The 20,472-nt window shown below is 39.6% G+C and overlaps 1 protein-coding gene across 5 annotated transcripts in view; it reads left to right on the forward strand.

Annotated features, from left to right (window-relative positions):
• Nucleotides 1-19,096, forward strand: part of flt1 (fms related receptor tyrosine kinase 1) — a 31,527-nt gene extending 12,431 nt beyond the window's left edge. For 2 of the 5 annotated variants that reach the window (XM_011488922.4, XM_078938523.1), the window contains exons 11-30: nt 6,569-6,692; nt 7,019-7,127; nt 8,659-8,961; nt 11,238-11,384; nt 11,457-11,585; nt 12,344-12,450; nt 12,561-12,696; nt 13,070-13,174; nt 13,255-13,368; nt 13,454-13,542; nt 13,824-13,929; nt 14,006-14,097; nt 14,178-14,300; nt 15,508-15,619; nt 15,714-15,813; nt 16,441-16,546; nt 16,646-16,746; nt 18,017-18,086; nt 18,185-18,273; nt 18,379-19,096. In XM_011488922.4, the coding sequence (XP_011487224.1) occupies nt 6,569-6,692; nt 7,019-7,127; nt 8,659-8,961; nt 11,238-11,384; nt 11,457-11,585; nt 12,344-12,450; nt 12,561-12,696; nt 13,070-13,174; nt 13,255-13,368; nt 13,454-13,542; nt 13,824-13,929; nt 14,006-14,097; nt 14,178-14,300; nt 15,508-15,619; nt 15,714-15,813; nt 16,441-16,546; nt 16,646-16,746; nt 18,017-18,086; nt 18,185-18,273; nt 18,379-18,568 (2,452 nt within the window). In that variant the 3' untranslated portion in view covers nt 18,569-19,096. Of the gene's footprint in view, nt 1-6,568; nt 6,693-7,018; nt 7,128-8,658; nt 8,962-11,237; nt 11,385-11,456; nt 11,586-12,343; nt 12,451-12,560; nt 12,697-13,069; nt 13,175-13,254; nt 13,369-13,453; nt 13,543-13,823; nt 13,930-14,005; nt 14,098-14,177; nt 14,301-15,507; nt 15,620-15,713; nt 15,814-16,440; nt 16,547-16,645; nt 16,747-18,016; nt 18,087-18,184; nt 18,306-18,378 lie in introns of all 5 variants that reach the window. The other 3 variants (XM_020712444.2, XM_078938524.1, XM_011488923.4) reach the window with 3 other exon arrangements.
• Nucleotides 19,097-20,472: the final 1,376 nt, after the last annotated feature.

Consider the following 20,472-nt stretch of genomic DNA (forward strand, 5'->3'; position numbering starts at 1 on the left):
TGTGCGTCTACGTGTGTGTGTGTGAGTTTAAATTTGTGCTCCCACATGTGTGAGGCTTTGTTTGTGTGGTTTTTTTTATGCTCATGCAGATCTTTTCCCATTTTCTGCTCACCTAACATCATCCATGTGTTCTTTTCCACATGTCTAACTACAGAAAAACATGCAGCCCATGTCTGTGTGTGAGTCTGCATGTATGTGTGTGTTGTTCGTCTACATACACACACACAGTGTTTCAGACTTTAAAGAACAGAAAAAAAGGACACTTCAATAGAGGCCACTTCTGTGCTTGCAGTCACGATTTGTTGATTTCCAAATCAAACACTATGATTTAATGAATTTCCTGTCTGTGGTGCAAGGCGAGAGGCCTGTTTATTATTGTGATTGCAAAGTGCATCCTGTGATGCCTTTTCTTATATCTGACACACACTTTATATATAAAGTTCTCATGAGAAATGACCCAACCCAGAAATGCAGAGGGACCGTCACAGCACGCGAGAGCTAAAGCACACACTTGGCAGGAGCCCTGATTAAGCTGTTCTTGGAGGTCACTCGCTTATTGTGATTCACGCGTCCAAGTCAGAGAGGTTAAGTATTACCCGAGAGCGCTCCAACCGTCGCCCATGCTCTGAGACGCAGACATCATCAGTGTACTTGAACTGTAACCCTGGCACTCTCGGATGGCGCCAGGCCGTGACGCCTTAAACTCCTCATTTCGGCTTGTAATAATTTGCATAGTGAAACGGGACTTTTAAAGGCATCCGGCAAAGATTTACCACTTTCCTCTGGGAGATGAATGAATCACAGTCATTGTAACAACTACAGTTGGGGTATTTCTTCTCCCTGCTGCTTCAATTGTATGTATGTGTTCACTTAACAGTAGGAAGCCATATGCAGTCTGCACATTAAAAAAAATCCACTTTTGTAACTTTAAAACACTCATTTTGTATTAAAATTATACAAATTTTGCGTTTTATGTTTTTTATTGCTTAAAGTTGAAGTAAATTAGAGATGTTGTGTTTCAAAAAAAATAAAGTTATAATGAGGAAAAAATGGAAAGACCTTAAAGGTCATAGGGGTGTGTGGACACATGGATGGATTTTATTTTCAGGCTGATTCCTCTGCAGATTCCATGTGGCCTCCTATCTGGTTCTTTTAAAGCAATGTTCTGGTTTCTGCTTCCATGTCTCTACTCAGTGTGTCTCTTTAGACCAGTAGTGTTGTTGGATCCTCACTAGGCGCTTGTTCTTTGCAGCCCGGCTGCACCACGAGCCTGACGATGTGCTGGAAGAAGCCCAGGGACAGTCGGCCGGGCTGGGCCAGGCTGATGGGGGGCCTCTTGCCTGGGTCCTGGGTCCACTGTTGGGTCTGGCCCTGGGAACCTCGACGCTCTTATCTGGCCTGGGCAGGAGGCGCTCTGGGTTTCCTGTGCAAAAATCAGAGCGCTTTCCTCTCGTTGTTTGGCTTCCTCTTCGACGCGAGACGCTTCCCAGCGGCATGATTGTCCCTTCGTCTTCAAACGTGGCACAGTTTGCTTCCTCAAGAGCTTGATCTATTCTTAAGAGCCCCACACACACACACACACCCCAGCTCCACTGCCCCCCCCAGCACATACCTCTCAAGCCCCTTCCCTTACCAGCTCGCCCTCCATCCCATTCCAGCATCCTCCACCTCCACAGAGGAACAACTCCCCATTATCTCCAATGCCGGAGCACCTCATCCTCCACACGCTCTTCAGTGCCTTTTCTCAACAGCTCTCAATGACAATACATACCATGACGATCCTGTGCCTGCAAATGTGGGGAAAGAGACTCTGAACACTGCTGAGCGGTGACGACAAGGAGACACAGGAACCCTGGAGTTAAAACAAGCCACAACATGAAGGATACAAGGACACCTGCTTTTCTGGTTATTTATTTATTTTCATGGTTTTCCCAGGCAAAGTGCTTCCCCAGAACAGGCTGCACTGCAGCTTTGCAACATTTCATAGACGTTATGAGCCAGAATAAGTGCAATTCCACCTTTTCACCAGCCACATTTCTGGAGCTGCTTTGCTTGTTTTTTTGTGTGTGAGTGAGTGTGTGTTTGTGTCCTAGAGTGGTACTATAACAGGCGCAAAAACTGTGCCAGGCCTGATCTGATTCTGACATCCACAAAAGCTGTGAGTTTCTGTCTCAATTTTTAGCCACTGGTTAAAGGTTCAAGTGCAGGGAAGAGGACAAGCATTGTGCCGTTGATTATGGGATGCCTTCAGTTCTCTTTCAAAGACTGACAATAAGCAGAAGCCTACCATGTAGGAAATCTGAGACCTTCCTGTGCTGTCCAAATGTCTTCAGTGTGAGTCCAGCAACATCAGTTCAACATTTCTGTTGTTCATGTATCAAAAGTTCAGAAAAGTTGAAGTGCCTTTAAGAGAATGAGTGCCATGAATCTCGGGTGTGTGAGTAAATCGAGTCTACTAAAGTGTTCTCTTGTGTGCATGTTTTCCAAGTTACGGGTGTCTGCCAATGTGATCCATTCCATGTATACAGATGTTTTATGAGTAATATATGAACCTAATATTTAAATAATTTTATACAACTAACTTTCATATGACAAATGACAATATTTGCAAACTTTGTATGACTCTGTAAAGACGTATTGAAGTGTTATTTTAGATGTTTTGTGATTTTTGCATTAAACTTTGCTCATATTTGTGTGTCGGTTTCATGCACTGTGTAGTTATTTTTTGGGGGGGGCTGAAGGCGGAACAAAGCAGAACAGCCGGTGTAAAAAGTATTTCAGGCAGCAGAACAGGACAGGAAGGAAAGTCAGGAGATGACCTCCACTGTTACGCAAAAACCCAAAACAGCTCATTCATATTTCCATGCAGTCGCTGCTCACCCTGTTGGCAGGCGCATGCTGTATGAAAGTCTTGAATGTTATTTGTCTCTGTGCATGCTATTTTCTGTCTTTCCACCTCCATATCAACATCCATCACACTCATTTTTTTTTCATTTGTGAATGTGAGGGCTACAATAGTTCCCCTGATAGGTGTTGGAGCGTGCTGTGGTGGGTTTGAATGGATAAGTGTTGGGCTGTGGTGTCAAGCACAGGGTGGGCCTTCGGTCACACATGATCCTGATGCCAAAAGGAAGAGCAATCAGGGAGCAGTAGAGGAGCCAAAGTCAGGGAGGAGGTCAGAGCAGACGGAGAAGGTTGGCAACAAGGATACAGGGAGGAACAGAAGTGGGACACGTTCACAAACAGACATGGGGGTGTCTAGTTCCTGTCAGCTAATTACAAGTTAAACTCTACTATGATATAAAAAAGTGAAATTTAGTTTTAAACATTTGCTAATTTGAGGATTAAACATATTCATAAATATGTGTATTTATTATTACTTATTATTACGCCACATAATTTTAAAATACAAATCTAAGAAGACCTAAATTAAACATAATAATAATAATAATAATAATAATAATAATAATAATAATAATAATAATAATAATAATAATAATAATAATAATAATAATAATAGTATTTATAATAGTAATTATTATTATTAATGTCTTTATTTATTTTTGTCAATGAAACAAGAGTGAAATATGGTACAGGCAGAGTCCCCCTTTTTGGGCTCAAATGGAGTCTTCCGCGGAAAAACGTCATCAGTGCTGTCAATTTATTTTTGCTATTTTAAATTCAGCTTTCCTGTAGGGTTTTGTTTATTATCAGATGATGAATTTAGTCTCTAAATATTGTTGGTAATATTAATTTAGTCCCTTCCCAAATATATATTTATTTTGGGGATTTTGTGATTCATCAACATTCAGTTTCCTATTACACTGTTACACACTGTTCTCTTATGTAATTTACTGTCTTTATACATCGCAATGTATACATAATTTTGTGACCAAAAAAATGATATCTTTGAGCACAAACTGCAGATCCAGTATTAAATGCAATATATATATAAAATATATATAAAAATGTATAAACAAAGAACAGCACTCACTTTAAAGTAATCTCACATGTAGCCTGCTTAACTAAAACCTTTTTTATTCGTTTTTTTTTTGTATTAGTTGATTTATTGTTTATTTCAAGCATTTATTGTAAATTTTCATTTTATTTTATTTTACCAGAAAGTTCCATTGAGACTGCATCTCTTTTTCAAGGAAGACCTGGGCCAAAAGGCATCAATACAAAATAAAATACAGTTAAAACAACTGAAATATAAAAATACATTACAAAATACAATAAAATGCAATTAAAATTGAGATGAACAGTAGGACAATGACTAATAGGTTAATTAAAAGTGGTACAGAAAGGTCAAAGGTGACATGTGCATGTTTCTTTTAAAAGCTCAGAAAGTTTTGCTTTAAAACAATTCAAGGGAATAAGGTCACTTAAATGCAGAGAGTTTTGAATATTATTCCAGGAAAGCGGAGCAGCAATGGAAAATGCTGTTTTTCCTAGTTCACTGAGGAATCTAGGGACATAAAGAGGCAATTTGAGTGAGGAACGAGAGTTATATATGTTGTTAACAGGAGAAAGAAGACGGCACAGATATTGAGGTAGTTTGCCGAGAATGGCCTTATAGGTGAATATTAGCCAGTGTTTCTGTCGCCTGACTTTGAGTGAAGACCAAGAGAGCAGAGAGTACAGTTCACAATGGTGGGTTCTGTATGCAGAGTTTGTGATAAAACGTAGGGCACTGTGGTAAACTGTGTCCAGACTACGGAGAGTTGACGAGGCAGCATTCATATACAGAATGTCCCCATAATCCAAAATTGGGAGGAAAGTGCTCTGAACAAGTCTTTTCCTTTAAATGAGGACATTTATTGTATATCAAACCCATAACAGAAATATTGAAATGAATTGATTAAAAAAAACATAAAGAAAAATGAACATGAATGTAAGAAGGAAATAATTGTGTTACATAATCATAAAAAGAGATTTTTGCAGTTATGCATGTAATACATACTAAGGTCCCATTAGATTAATTAAATATAGTGATTCATAACTGAAGTCAAGTAGAGTTTTTATGTTTCCTTGGTCTTAACTGATACTCTAATTATGATGATAAATCTTTAAACTCAAGTTAATTTATAATAATTTTTCAAAGTAGTGGTGCATAGTGGCTAAAACCTTCCATCCACCCATCCACCCATCCATCCATCCATCCATCCTCCCATCCACCCATCCATCCATCCATCCATCCATCCATCCATCCATCCGTGGTTGCCAGAGCCAAACCTGGCTACTGTTTAGGTGAAGGTGGGATACACCCAGGTCACCAGCCTTCAACAGGGCACACGATCAAAGTCATACCTAGAGACAATTTAGAGAAATCGATCAATGTCTGAATCAAGTTTTTGGACTGTGGGTGAAGGTCAGAGTTGCCAAAGAAGACCCACGCATGCAAGGTGGGAACATGCAAACTCTGCACACACAGGAAGGTCCCAGCTGGGGCTTTCTTGCTGTGAGGCGAAAGTGTCAACCCCTTTGCACTCTTTAAAGTTTAGCTGATTTTGGGCATTAAAACATTGAGTATACTTCTATGTAAAAGCTCTAAATGTTTCAATAGCTGAGGTGTTACTGCAAAGCTGTTGTATCATTATGCAACAATAACTTAACAGATTTGGGTAATTTCAAAATATTTGTAATCAACAACTGATTTCATATTTGTTCACATATTTAATTAAGAAATAGCCAAATAGTAAAAATACAGCAGTCCACACAAGGACCATAAAAAGAGAAATACCGAAATTTAAGAACAGCAACAACCAAAACATTACCATACTTTTTTACTGGCTTTTAGAAAAAAGATTAATGCAAAGTTATTAAGGATCTTTTTTTTTATCACAAACATTTTGTTTATACGATTATATTAAATGCTAGATTATTTTAAAGGTTTGTTTGAATTCTGGTTTGCAATACCATATCAATTATGTAACTGATAATTATAAATAACCAAAAGTTTCTTATTTTAGTTTAGAATATTTTGTTTTAAAATAAGTCATTTTGGTCATTTCTTTTAAATAGGTTAGTTTTTAAAAAAAAAAAGCAATCACCCTTCACAAAAACCTTTTGCAATTTCTTTTACCTTTTTACTTTTGAATGAAAACACATTAATTGTGACGTCCCTCAGTCTTTTGACATGAGTAGATGCAATAAAAATAGTCATACATTTTGTTTCAAAACTGACAATTCCCACACTTCAGCTGGTGTGTAATCTATGGATTTTGACATGCCAGACTCATGCCCTAAAAATGTGGGATGACTCCTCAGGAATGACGGGAAGCTAACGGACAGGATGATAATACCACCTCTGCATCCTTCATGCTTCAACAATACAGCATTAACTCGCACACCGAAGCTTTGTCCTTGTCAGGACAGGGAAAGAGGACGTTGCGCTGTTGACATAATTGGTTCAAATCAAGCAGCGACGATCAAGGCATTTCCCAGTGTTCTGATCTTCCTCCTGCTGAGCGCAGCTGAGAAAAACACACACACACACCTGGAAGTATCATATAATATCTTGTGTCAACACAGCTGAATGGCTCTCCTCCTTGTGCTCCTCCTGAAGGTGTGTGTGTCCGTCCTCCTCCTCTCTGTGGAGCCCTGTGTCAGAGAGCTTCCCTGCCTCATCTGCACACAATCACATCCTGAGTGTTGCTCATAGACAGGAAGTGCTTCAGGGGAGGAAAAAGGTAGGCTCAGCACTGAAAATCATGGAGATTTTTTTTTCCCCACAAAATGCATTTGAATCCCTCCAAACAGCTTCCAACCACAGAATCAACCATCCTCCTCTTTAGAAACTGCTCCAGCATGCATGCGTTGATGCTTACTGTATGCTTTTGTCAAGTTTTGACCTGGCTAATTAGTTGGAAGTGGGCTGGAGGTCTGGCTCCACAACCTCCATTGTTTGCCCGGCATGGAAAACATGATTCTTGTCATTGGTGGCAGAGGTAATGAGCCTTTCAAACTTGTGTGCTTTTTCCACTTTTGCTTATGTGGATGTTTGTGCTCCACACAGACCGTGGGGGTCCTGACTGTTGCAAAGGCCTTTGTGTCTGGAGTGTATCGCTGCATCGCCTCCAACACTGCCGGCTCAGACCACCTAGACATCCACTTCTTCATAACAGGTGATGACAGACAGAAGGAATCCCCTTGGATGTTTTTCTTAAAAATTGCAAGTGACTAACAAATTCTCTTTTCTTGCTCCTACACATTCCCCTCTTATTCCCTGAAGTCACAACATTTTCCAGCATCTTCTACTTCTCCAAATTATAATAATCCTCCTCGTGAACGACTGAGTCAAATCGAGCGTTACTTAAGTGTGAACATTTTGAAAGTCTACCACGTTTCACATGAAACGTTGCTACACTAACAGAGGAAAACTTACATTAATGGGCTTTTTTTTACATCAAAATTATCACAAGAGACTACAGGTATCACAAAACTAATAAACAGGAACATATGGAGAAATTTGTAGACATTTAAAGTCAACAAATTCAGAGAGTGAATCTGCAAAGTTTGTAAGGAAAAACTTTTAGGAGATCATCTGCAAAGCTGAATCTCAGGAAAGTAAAAAGACCCACATTTGAGAGATAATTGTCTTATTTTTTTGTCTTGCAAGAAAAATAATATTGTCAATTATTATGGTTTATCAGATGTTTTAAGAAAACATGCCTTGGTGACTAGAATTAACTTTCCTAAAAAAAAAGGTTTATTGGTAAGATCCCATTGTCAAATTTTAAAAATTGTTTCCTTATTTCTGGGGGGGCTGTTTTTGCTGTGTAAAAATGTTTATGTAATTTCAATTAATATTTGATAATATAGTGGTGAAGCATTTCTTGTTAACAGCTACATCAAATCTTTATTTAATGCAGATTTTGCTGTATATTTTGACAAGCTTGAAGTTTTACATCTAAAGATCTTTTATGTACTAAAGCTTTTTATCATTAGAAAGATGATAAATAACTGTGATTTTCTTACAACAATGAGAAAAACTGTGAACTGAAACCGGCTTTTTCACAAATGTAGGAAAACATTTGTTCCGATCAGGAACCTCATTTTTGAGATGCATTGTCAGCGATGATGTGTGTCTGTGTGGGTCACTCAATGACACAGTTTCAGTCTCACCATCCCTTAGAAATGGGTCACCCAAGTGCTTCAGGTAAAACAGTTTTTTGTGTTTCCATGTGTAAAAGAGTGTGTGTTGGAGTGTTGGGCTCCATTGAGCTGATGGTGTCTGAGCAACATCGAAACAGGAACTTGGGGCTCTTATCGTTCCACTTCCCTACGCAGCGCACTTCCTTGGACTGGCAGGTCCGCTTTATTTTGGGAGGCCTTGGGGTGTTCGGGAAAGATAAACACTATCTACCATCAGGAAACTCTCGAGCCATTTCCACGGGAAGTTTCAAATGGCTAAAGTAAATATAAAGGCTTTTCACTGTATTCCACTAACTGCTTTTGACCACAATAGCCATTCAAGATTGTCATCAAGGGTTAAGAAAATGGAAGATTTCTGAAATTGGTTCTCCTGGTTTCAGGCTGTTTTCATGATCTGTGAGCAGAGAAACTGAGACAGCATCTCAATCAGGAGATCTTTGAAGAACTCCATCTTTCCTCTTATCCATCTCTTCGTCTCTTGTGGGTTTTTTTTCCCTCCAGATATCCCAGGAGGATTCTGTGTCAAGCAGCAGGAGGAGGCTAGAGAGGGCGGAGACCTCCACCTCACCTGTTTGGCAAACAAATACCTTTACTCTGCGTTGTCATGGCAACCAGTGAAGGACACGGGGAAATCCCGCTTCCCGGCTCTGATTGTTCACCAGCCCACTACGGGTGTTTTCTCCAACTCTCTGGTGCTGTTGCTTAGCAACCTGACAGCGCGAGACTCTGGAACCTACAGATGCTCCACCCGCCACCTCCTCACCGGGAAGGAGACACACCTGGACACGCGGGTGGTCGTCACAAGTAAGTCTGCTTTACAAATCTCTCTTTTCTGGAATTGAATGATGTCAAATTTTTACATGAGATTTTGGTTTTTACGTTTCTTTAAGGATCAGGAGACAAGAGGCTTTTCTCCTTGCAGACATTTTGGAACAGTAGACATTTTAGTATATACAATTTATGTTTTATGTACTGTGGGTTTGTACTTAACAAACTCAGGTAAACTAAATTTAGCCAAAACTATATAAATCCAAAAAAATTTTTTAATTGGTAAATTGGTAATTGGTGAACAGCTCTCGCTTTTTAATTATCACTTCAGAAAACTTTCTGTAGGTGTGAACCATTGATGCAAAAAGTTTAAAACATTGACGATGATCCTGTTTTCAACATAAACGCTGTCACGTTTCCATCTAGTTTCATTGCAAACACATGCAACCAAACATGCACACTCTCTCAGAGATCTTGCTGCTTGGGAAATGCTCCCCCCCACTTCTCAGTTTCCTGGGGCCCCACCCTACTGTAGCTTTGCTCTTGTGCTCCAGTTCAGCACCTCTTTCACGTGGGAATGAGCTCTTGTCTGGAGGAAGAGCACACAATGGCATTTCCCACAATGCCACTTTTACAGGCCCCTGCTCAGGGCTGGAGGAACAATCAGCCAATCAGACACTGTCAGGCTCGGCCCCCGCTGACAATCATCAATTGTTGTCCTGGAGGAAGATAGGGGAAACAACAATCAGTCGCTGTGGTTAAGTAACTTTTCTTCGCGTCTTTTACCGCTTGTCTATACAATCAGGACTCAACACGTCAATTTCCTCCTTTTTGGACTCCCACAAGGGACTAACTCAAAACGGGGTGACCAGCCAGAGACAAGTGGTCATGGAGGGTTGAAAAATACAAGATAAAAACCTAAACTCCTGGAGCAGATTTTGGATTTGTTACAAGAAAGTGTTTAGCTTACCTCATGATGAAAAGTCATTGTTTTCCAGAATGAGAGAGAGACATTTTTGCCCAAACTCCCTCTGACTCACAAACTGCACCACTCTGAAGATGTGTCACCAACTGTGCAGTGTGCTTAAAAAGACCCAAACCACAATCATATGAGAGAAAATGGCATACTTTCATTTCTCTTTAGCACTTAAAATAACTTTTACATGAAAATGTGTCAATCCATAGTTTTTACATAATTTTCCAAAATGCGAAATATAGCAAATCTCGTTTAAGATTTCAAGTAAAACCAGCCATTAAAACTGGCATGTTAACACTTTTCGTCATCATTTTTTTATGCCACAAATGTTGGGAATAAATGAGCTAAAAATACACAGATGAAAATGAAGTTTCCCTTCTTTCACAGAACAGTAAAATGTTTAAGGCAAACGGCAGTCAGTTATAGGGAAGAAAACAGACCATTAGCTCCCTCAGCTGTCCAAAATGTCAACAAAACACCACACAAGTTTTGCGTTTATGTAAACAGAAATGAATAAAGTGTCAGTTCAGTTCTACAACAATTTTTTATTTTTGTTGGATTAATGGAATTTTCTTTGCATCTTCATACTTTTCTACTTCTGAAAATGATGCACATGTTTTTTTTATATAAAAAGAAAAGCTTTAGCAAAGATTTTTTTTTTAATTATATATATAAACTGAACATATAATGGAAAGGATCATATTTTGGAATTCTGATTAATAATATAATTAAAAACTGGATTTGAGATGAAGAAGTTTTGTTGGATGGGAAAATATGGATGAATTCTTTTAATACATCAAAAACCGATACATGGCTTACAAAGAGAGTTTAAAGAAGGGGTTGTCTACACTCTCAAGTGGCTGCAAACTTCACCTCACATCTAACCAAATACTTTAGGTTCATCTGTAGATTTATACTTCCAAAATGTCAATAATAACCTCATGGCATTATTATAAGTCAATTCTTTAAAAACAAAAACTGTTAAGACCAAAGCCCCTCCTTCTTGGAGAACAGGAGAAACCAAGAGACTTAAGAGAACCTCCAGGAGAGCAGAGCTGTATAATATTTGAAACAAAAATGGACAATTTATGTGAGTGTTTATGTACTTAAGTACATAAAAAAATTAATAAAGTTATAAACTCCATTCTGTGTAGTTAACTTTATGTTGTGAACATTCTTCTGTTGTTTTTTTACACATCATAACTATAAAACTGGCCATCGTAGCAGTTCTATTATCTTGCATTTTCAGGCAACATCTTCTGATTTGTTTGAAAGGAAAACTATTGTCTGCATGCTGACACTCATGTCCCTGTTGTGTTTGTGTGTTTCTTTTCAGCTCTAGAACCTCCCGTGCTGCTGGGTAATCTGACGGACTGCACCGTCAATGTCAGCGCATCTCTGACCCTCAGCTGTCCGTCTCGAGGCGTCCCACCCCCAACCATCACTTGGTACAAAGATGAGCAGCTTCTGCAGCTGGGGTCAGGTAAAAACCACAGATTGTGTGTTCAACGTGTGAGCCTCTTCTGCAATCTTGATTCTACTCCTCCATTTTTAGGGATTGTTATTGCAAAAGATGGGAGCCTCCATATTGACAGAATCACGACGGAGGACCAGGGTCTGTATACGTGCCAGGCCATCAACGAGAGGGGATCTGCGGAAACTTCAGCCCATATATGGGTCAGCAGTAAGTACAGTATGTGCTGCACAGACATGTCTGCCTTTGAAGGGCTGTTGTCAAACTCTCATGTATGTATAAATGCTCATTGTTCCCAGCTCTTTAAACAGGTGTACACACATATCACAGTATATCACATTGTTTGCGGGCTGTATTTACATACGGAGGTTTTGGTTGTGTCAGTTCTATTAATGGAAGATGATGCACATCAGTTTCTGAGTAAACACTGATCAAAGTAGATCTTAACATAAACGTACCCAGCCTTTTGTTCAGTTTTCCTTATTCACACACTAACACACACTCACACATCCGGATGCAGCAGAGGAGGTGGAGCTCTGAGGAAGCAGTAGTGGCGGATTCGCTTCCCACTCCAGGTTTGGAAAGAGGGGCGGCTGTATGTGTGTGTTTGTTGTTGTGTTCCGATCAGCCAGGAAGGAAACCGTCTCCCGTTTTTATTTCCTCCGGAAGGGCCCATCCTGCATCTCAGAGAGGCTGTAGTGAGCCTTTTTTTCATTCTCCTATTATTAAAAGATGAAATATCAACTGTGTAGTTAGTAAAGAGGAATGAGACATGATTTTCTACAGAAAAAAAACACAGGAAAAGTTTGAATCAGAAAGTTTATTTTTGGTCTTCACTAAAGCATAAATTCAGGCTGTCTCCCTGATGGACTGATAGAAACCAACAGATGAAACCAGTCTTAGGATGACATAACTCTTCACTTTTAGCATTATGTTTCCTCTCAAAGTGTCTGTCTTTGTGATCGCAGGTGTGCCAGAAACCTCATTTCTGGAAATGTCCACACTCGTATGTACCTGTGTGGTGGCCACTCTCTTCTGGCTTCTGCTCACGCTCCTAATTCGCAAAATGAAACGGGTGAGAAGAAACAAGAAAAAAATTCTATTTTGAATTAAAAAAAACACACCTCTTCATTTTTAACTTTTCTTCACTATTTTCCTAAACCTATAAACGTTTCTTTTCTCAAGTCCAACAGCTCAAACACCAAACCAGGGTACCTGTCCATTGTATTTGACACAGGAGAAGGGCCATTTGAGGAGCAGTGTGAGAGACTGCAGTACGACCCCCATCAATGGGAGTTCCCGCGGGAGCACCTTAAATTAGGTGAATACTTTTATAATTCATTAAAGTAGGGAATCCAAAGGTTGGGAAAGGGGGTATTTAGGATGGTATAAACGATGAGAATTTTCTCACAGGTCTTATCTGATATATTATTGGGAGGGACTCACTCCATTAATAAGACTGGAGGCTTGTGTTGTCTGTAGTGAGCTAATCAGCTAATCAGTATGGGGTTTTTCTGCTGTGTTTACTGGAACTAATCAGGCCCCAGTATCACCAGGGTGGGATTTGTTTAGATGGAAAGCTGATGAGGCATGAAATCTTTTGCTATCGGGATCTAATGTCTGGAATGGACGTGAAAATTAATTAACTGACACACCTCCCAATTCTCTGAAATAATCTCTGCTCACTCTCTCAGGGAAATCTCTTGGGCGTGGAGCTTTTGGTAAAGTGATGCAGGCATCCGCTTTTGGTATTGACAGTGCCTCCAGCTGCAGGACCGTGGCTGTCAAGATGCTTAAAGGTTGCAACAAACAAGGATTTTACCAATTTCCCATAATGATAAAGTATGCGATTACTAGTTTTGCCATCTTTGTCCACCAGAGGGAGCCACAGCCAGTGAACAGAAGGCTCTGATGACGGAACTGAAGATCCTGAACCACATTGGAAATCACCTGAATGTTGTGAACCTCCTGGGGGCTTGCACCAAGCCAGGAGGTTTGCAGAAACTATTCCACTGTGTTCATGTCAATCTGAAAAGGCTTGAGCCATCTTTACTTGTGTGTTGTTGTTTTTTTCTAAGGGCCACTGATGGTCATTGTCGAGTACTGTCGCTTTGGAAACCTGTCAGCTTTCCTCAGGAAAAAAAGAGACGTGTACATACACAACCAGGTAAATTCACAACAACGGGGGTTTTGTGCAAACAGGATTCACACTTAGATGTAAAAAAAAAAAAAAAAAGTAACTTCTTCAATCAGTTTGACACTCATAATGTTATCAGTTCTCATGCAGAACATTTACTTCCTTGTTTTTCACATTTTTGCACATAACTGAAGTGTTTGGTAATTTTCCATACCAGCAAGTGTTTCTTCTAGAAACCTGTGGTCTTACAAGCAAAACAACAATTTTCCTTCTCTGGTACTAAATAACCTTTGGTCTTCTTTTTATGTCAGCTCCACGAAAGAGCACATGATAGGTCAGGTTTTGGCGGCAGTGTGTCCGGTAACCCAAACTGCACCAAAACATTGTCTGAGTCAGACTCAAAAGACATCAGCCATGGTGAGACAGAAGCTTTGTGCTGCTTTTCTGAAGTGTTCACATGAAATTTCGACCATTGTATTTGTCCCTCTTCTAGAACCAAAGTCAGCCTCCTCTCTCTTCCTAGAGGACCTTATTTCTTTCAGCTTTCAAGTGGCTCGGGGAATGGAGTTTCTGGCCTCTCGCAAGGTCTGAACTCTGCTGAACTCAAATACACACACACGTACCCATGAGCCTTATTATCTGTGCCTTCTGTGTCCCTTCATCAGTGCATTCACAGAGATCTAGCAGCAAGGAACGTGTTACTATCTGAAAACAAAGTTGTGAAGATCTGTGATTTTGGCCTGGCCAGAGATATTTACAAAGACCCCGACTACGTCCGCAAGGGAGACGTGAGTATATGGTCTCCAAATAAAGGATTGCACTTTTTTGAATAAGAAAAAACGCACAATTTCCATTATGATCAAGAAGAAAAGCATGTAAATGTAAATATTCTTGGTTTTGCTTTTGCTGGGTTAAATAAAATAATAAATAAATCATAGACATCTTTTTTCCCCTGCATCGCCAAAAATGGTCTCCAAACAGGGTACAGACAATGCTTTTTTTTTTTCAAATCATTAAGACTGAGTTAAGAAAAAAAAACATAACTATTATTATCCAACAAAATCCATTGTTAGAAAATGAAATGGAAATGGAAATAGATCCACATCCTGCAGAAAAGGCTTGGAATAACAAAACTCACAGACTAGACAAACAGGACGTCAATCAAAGAGGTAACAATAAGTGAGAGGTGGCCCTGAAGCTGCAGCAAACCTAAACAGCAATGACTACAGTGTCTGTGTGCACCGATGACAAGGTCTTGGCATGGAGGTGGCAGCATCATGCTGTGTTAAATGCAGTCATGTTATTAAAAAAATGTATTTTAGAAAACAGAAACTATAGCACGGCTGCATGGTGGCGCAGTGGTTAGCGCTCTTGCCTCACAGCAAGAAGGCCCCTGGTTCAAGTCCCGGCTGGGGGACCCGCAACAGATCATCAATGGGGGGGCCTTTCTGTGTGGAGTTTGCCCCTGTGCCCTGTGTGCCTCCCTGTGCATGCGTGGGTTTTCTCCGGGGTCTCCAGCTTCCTCACCCCGTCCAAGAAACATGCTGCATAGGGGCAATTGGAAACTGAATTTTCCCTAGGTTTGAGAAGAATGTTTGTGTGATTGTGGCAAACAGTCCAGGGTGTCCCCTGCCCTCACCCACAAGTGGCTGGGATATGCTCCGACAGCCCCGTGACCAAAACAGTGGAAAAAGAATGACTGAATGAAAAGAAACTATAGCCAGAATGAGCAGACCGAGTAAAAACTACAAACCCCTTTAAAATGCTGTTTAGTACAAAAGGGAAACAAAAATTAATAGAAGCATTTCAATTGTTACATATTTCTGTTTGCAATGATTGTAGCCTCAAAGAAAAAAAAATCCTCTTTTTATCTTTACCGTTTATGTACCGGTATGTTGTGCTATTGACAGATAATGAAGTCTGGAATTTGATTTTGAAAAGAAACCTTTTTTTGTGCATGTTTGTAGCTTATTATTCATTTTAATTATCTGACAGGCTCGCCTTCCTCTAAAGTGGATGTCTCCAGAGTCCATTTTTGACAAGATTTTTACCACACAGAGTGACGTGTGGTCTTATGGTATACTGCTGTGGGAGATCTTCTCTTTGGGTGAGGAATTGTTGCTTTTTGTACTGTCATTTTTTTAATTGCATGATTCATTTGGTAATCTTGGTACAATGATGTGTGTCTGTTTGTCCATCAGGAGCATCCCCTTACCCTGGTCTTCACATGGATGAGGATTTCTGCCTACGGCTTAAGAGGGGGACGAGGATGAGAGCCCCAGAATACAGCACACCTGAGATGTGGGTGGCTGTCTTTTTGATCAACTATTCCCATAAAGCCATTTTGTAATTAAAGTTTTATCATTCTAGCTTAATAAATACATCAAAGGAGCAAATTAAAAAAAAATTTAAAAAAATTAAGATTGCAGATTCTCAGAATAGGAGCTTAAATCTATAATTGGATGATTACCAATTTGAACAAATAATTCCTTTGAGAGATAAAAATCGTAATTGAAATTCCTCCAAAAGAGACTAAACCCATTCTGACTGTGAAAAACACATCAAAGAAATCCTGCAGGAAAATATCTTCCTTCCTACACAATTTTTAAATAAATCTTTAAGTTTAGGATGAAGGGGGACATCTAGTGGCAAAATTGGCAAATTTCATTCAACTTAGTTGCCCCGCTTTTAATTCCACTTTACCATCACACCTTGAGTGGCTGAAGACTATGGAAGGTTGAGCATCGACAGGCAAACTTAAGTCATTATGAGGAAGATTTCTGCATAAAATGTTACAATAAAATATTAAACTTTAAGTAAACTCCTCACTTCTACAGTTATTTTTTAAAAGATAAAATATAAACGAAACCATCAATTTTTGTGTTGTAATAAGTGAAAGAACAGCCTGCTGTGGGTTTGTCTGTACAGTTACAGCATAATGCTAGCATGTTGGGAGGGTCATCCTACAGACCGACCAACGTTCACCAACTTGGTGGAGACACTCGGAGACCTGCTACAAGCCAAGGTGCAGCAGGTCAGAGACGTTCAAAACCTCTGTGCAGGAAAAAGTGAGAATGCTAAGACGTCCCTCTGAAGCAAAAAGCATTAGGAAAATGTTTGTGTTTTACTCCAGCAGAATGGAAAGGACTACATTCCTCTGGGATTCTTCTCGAATGAAGCAACCCATCCCAGTGAGGCTTTCACAGAAAACCCTCTTGCTGTAACCAACTTAAGGTGGGATCATTTAAGTGATAATATCATACAGTCGGGCAAAAAGTATTTAGTCAGCCAAGTTCTCCCACTTAAAGCGATGAGAGAGGCTTGTAATTTTCATCACAGGTGTACCTCAACAATGAGAGACAAAAAGAGAAAAAAAATCCAGAAAATCAAATTGTCTGATTTCTAAAAAAAATTATTGGTAAATTATGGTGGAAAATGAGTTTTTGGTCACCTACAAACAAGTAAGATTACCCTACTATGGCCAAAACCAAAGAGCTGTCTAAGGACACCAAAAACAGAATTGCTGACCTGCACCTGGCTGGGAAGACTGAATCTGCAATAGGTAAGCAGCTTGATGTGAAGAAATCAACTGTGGGAGTAATTATTAGGAAATGGAAGACATACAAGCCCACTGATAATCTCCCTTAGGCTCCCCGCAAGATCTCACCCCGTGGGGTAAAAATGATCACAAGAACGGTGAGCAAAACTCTCAGAACCAGGTGTTCTGGGTTCCCAGGTGTATTTCAGCAAAGGGACCAGGGCGACTGATGCGAGTGAAGGAAAGAATGAATGGGGACATGTATGGTCAGATTTTTAGTGAAAACTTCTTTCCATCAGTAAGGGCATTGAAGATGAAACGTGGCTGCATCTTTCAGTATGACAACAATCCCAAACACACTGACCGGGTAACCAATGAGTGGCTTTGTAAGAAGAATTTCAAGGTCCTGGAGTGGCCTAGCCCGTCTCCAGATCTCAAGCCCTTAGAAAATCTTTGGAGGGAGTAGAAAGTTTGTGTTGCCCAGCAACAGCCCCAAAACATCACTGCTCTGGAGGAATGGGCCAAAGTACCAGCAAGAGTTTGTGAAAACTTTGTGAAGACTTACAGAAAATGTTTGACTGCTGTCAAAGGATATAAAACAAAGAATTGAGTTTAACTTTTGTTACTGACTAATTATTATCCACAATAATTTACAAACAAATAATTTAAAAATCAGACAATGTGATTTTTCTGGATTTTTTTTCCTTTTGTCTGTCATAGTTGAGGTATAGCTATGATGAAATTTTCAAGCCTCTCACATCATTTTACGTGGGAGAACTTGCACAAATTGTGGTTGACTAAATACTTTTTCTGCCCCATTGTATCAAAACTTCACCTTTTTTAATTTTTTTGGTTTGCACAAATGAGCAAAGATGCACTGAGCTTCTTGCTATTTAAAAAAGAGAAGAAGGAAGCCTGTAGAAAGATCATAACGTTGTGTCTTAAATTTGGAATCTTTCTGATCAGTTACATGAGGGATATGGCCACACTTCAGACTTTTGAGGAAATGCATTGTGGGGAACAAGAAAGTCATGATGTAAGTCAAGGACTTTACTTCCACTTGCGCTCAAGTTAAAATAAAACCCACCATAAATAAATATGATTTCCTCTGCGTTTGAAAATTCTTGATTTTAGGAGGAGCAGAGTGACAGTGGGATGGTCCTGCCATCTGAAGAGCTAAAGAGTGTGATGAAGAGTAACAGCAAGAGCATGACAGTCAGCAGGTTTGGCTTCAAATGATGAAAAAAAAATTGAAGTAAATTAAGATATTGGCATGTATAAAGAGGTTTCTGCTGATATTCAACTAAGTTTTGGAATTATATGTTTAGGTTCTTTACCTTTGCTAAGTGTCGAGACCATCCGGTGCCCTTCCTGTGTGGGAACATCCCAGGTCGCCATGACGACGAGCCCTCCATCCTGCCTTGTGGCTGGGAGTCAGACGAAGGCTGCTCCCCTGCTCCTGACCACAACTCTGCCTTCATCTACCCCTCCAGCTTCGAACCCTCTGTAGCTCCTTAATAATTTTTAATTTTTTTTTATCTTTCTTAGTGCCTTCTACCTCTTTACATCTGCTAGTTTTTCCTTTTCTTTCACCCGATGAAAATGTAAAGATTCTTCTTTACATCTGAAACGTAGCTGTACTTTACTGTTGACAAATTCAGGTATTGAATTTTTTTTTCCTTTTCATTGCTATCAATACTGGTTGAGTATTGACACTATTACCCTGAAGTATAAGCTGTATGTTTTTATCATTAGAGCTTCTTGTACTGGTACCTCATACCCAAAGCTTTGAGGAGAGGAACGCTGCTGTAGGAAATAACTGTTCCTCTTCCACAGCTAATTCATGCTGGAAAAACTTATATCCACTCATATATAATGGTAACTATCAATTTCTTTGACCTTAATTCCTGTAAATGACATTTATTTGTTTCGTGCTATACTCTTCAAAGCTACAAACTGGTTAAATAAAGGCTTAGAGCAACTCAGGATGATCAAACGGAATATAAAAGCCTATCTTTTATGATATAAAGTTTAAAAACAGCAAAATGAGGTCATGTTATGTCTTTTCTCTCTCGTTTTCTCCTTTTTTTCTTTTTAACAAAGTTTGTAACTCACAGGAAGCTGAAAGACCTACACAGAAAACAAGGTGTCCATTCTAACTTTGACTCATGTTAGCAAAAAAACAAGTCGTCAGGTTGATCTTCCATCAGATTCTTCTTATTTTTAGTATATTATATCTAAACGAGGATTAAATTTCAGTACTAGTACTGTAGTAGTTAGCCTAACTTTAAAAGCAGCAGTTGAAAAAATATATTTGAAAACAATAATTCTTTACTACATTTTTAAGAAGCAGGATGCTCATAAAAAGACAGTAAAAGAATGAAGGTTTGGTCAATGTTTCAACTAGTCAAAGCTAAAGAGAAGATTCGTGTAAACATCTATAACCACATTCACAGAAAAAAATGGCACATCCTCTTTTGAATCTTCTTTTGACACTGAAGTTATGTGGGTTTTGTCTGTTTATTTCTGTTTCATCATTCATACAACACCCTCGGTGTCTCTCGGCTTTAGCAGCTTCATTCCCAAAAAAATTTGAGTCTGTGGTTTGCTGGGTTTATGAAATTAAAGTTAAAGACCCATTTGACCCAATCCTTGGGGGACCAGTGAGGTGTACTTGGGAAGGTTTTGGGTGTTTAACCCCCATTGGGATCCATCAGGTCCCATTTTTTAGAGTCTTTTATATGACTCGTCCTGGATTTGAACTCCCAACCTCAGGGCGGACACTCTTCCACAAGGCCACTGAGCTGGTGTGTACTATTTCACATATACCTAAAATAGTCGAGTATTTTCCTCGACACCTCCGTGTGGCACTATTTAAATTGCTTAACCCTTGTGCTATCTTGTGGGGTCAAGATGACCATTGACGTGTTCTCCCTACAATGACAAAGGTGGAAAGATTTCATGTAATCCATGGACACCAGTGAGGTTCACAAATCATTGAAGAAAAAAGGTTCAGCGCACTGTCTTGTGTGTCTAGATCAGTGTTTTTCAACCTTTTTTGAGCCACGGCACACTTTAACCCTGACAAAAATCCCGCGGCACACCAGCATCCAAAAAAAAAAGAAGCAGAAATTCATGGTCTGTATTGATCGACAACCCCCCCCCCCCCCCCCCCCGCGCGCAATCTCACGTGGATTTTTGTGATAATTGTGGCAAAAAAAGCAGGAAGGTGCGGCTGTTTTTTTCTAAGAGATGAACCACCAGCTAAAGACGAGCTCAGTTGGTATTTTTGTTAGAACTGAGCGACTTTATCAGCAGAATTAAGAACAAGGAAGTGAAGACTTTAACCACTTCTGATTGGTCAGACTGATGACATGTGATTAAGCCTTCAAGAATGATTGGCGGAGACAGTTAAAGGGGCG

This window comes from Oryzias latipes, chromosome 20 (assembly GCF_053564925.1).
Source record: "Oryzias latipes strain Hd-rR chromosome 20, Olatipes_Hd-rR_3.1".
NCBI classification, from domain to species: domain Eukaryota; kingdom Metazoa; phylum Chordata; class Actinopteri; order Beloniformes; family Adrianichthyidae; genus Oryzias; species Oryzias latipes.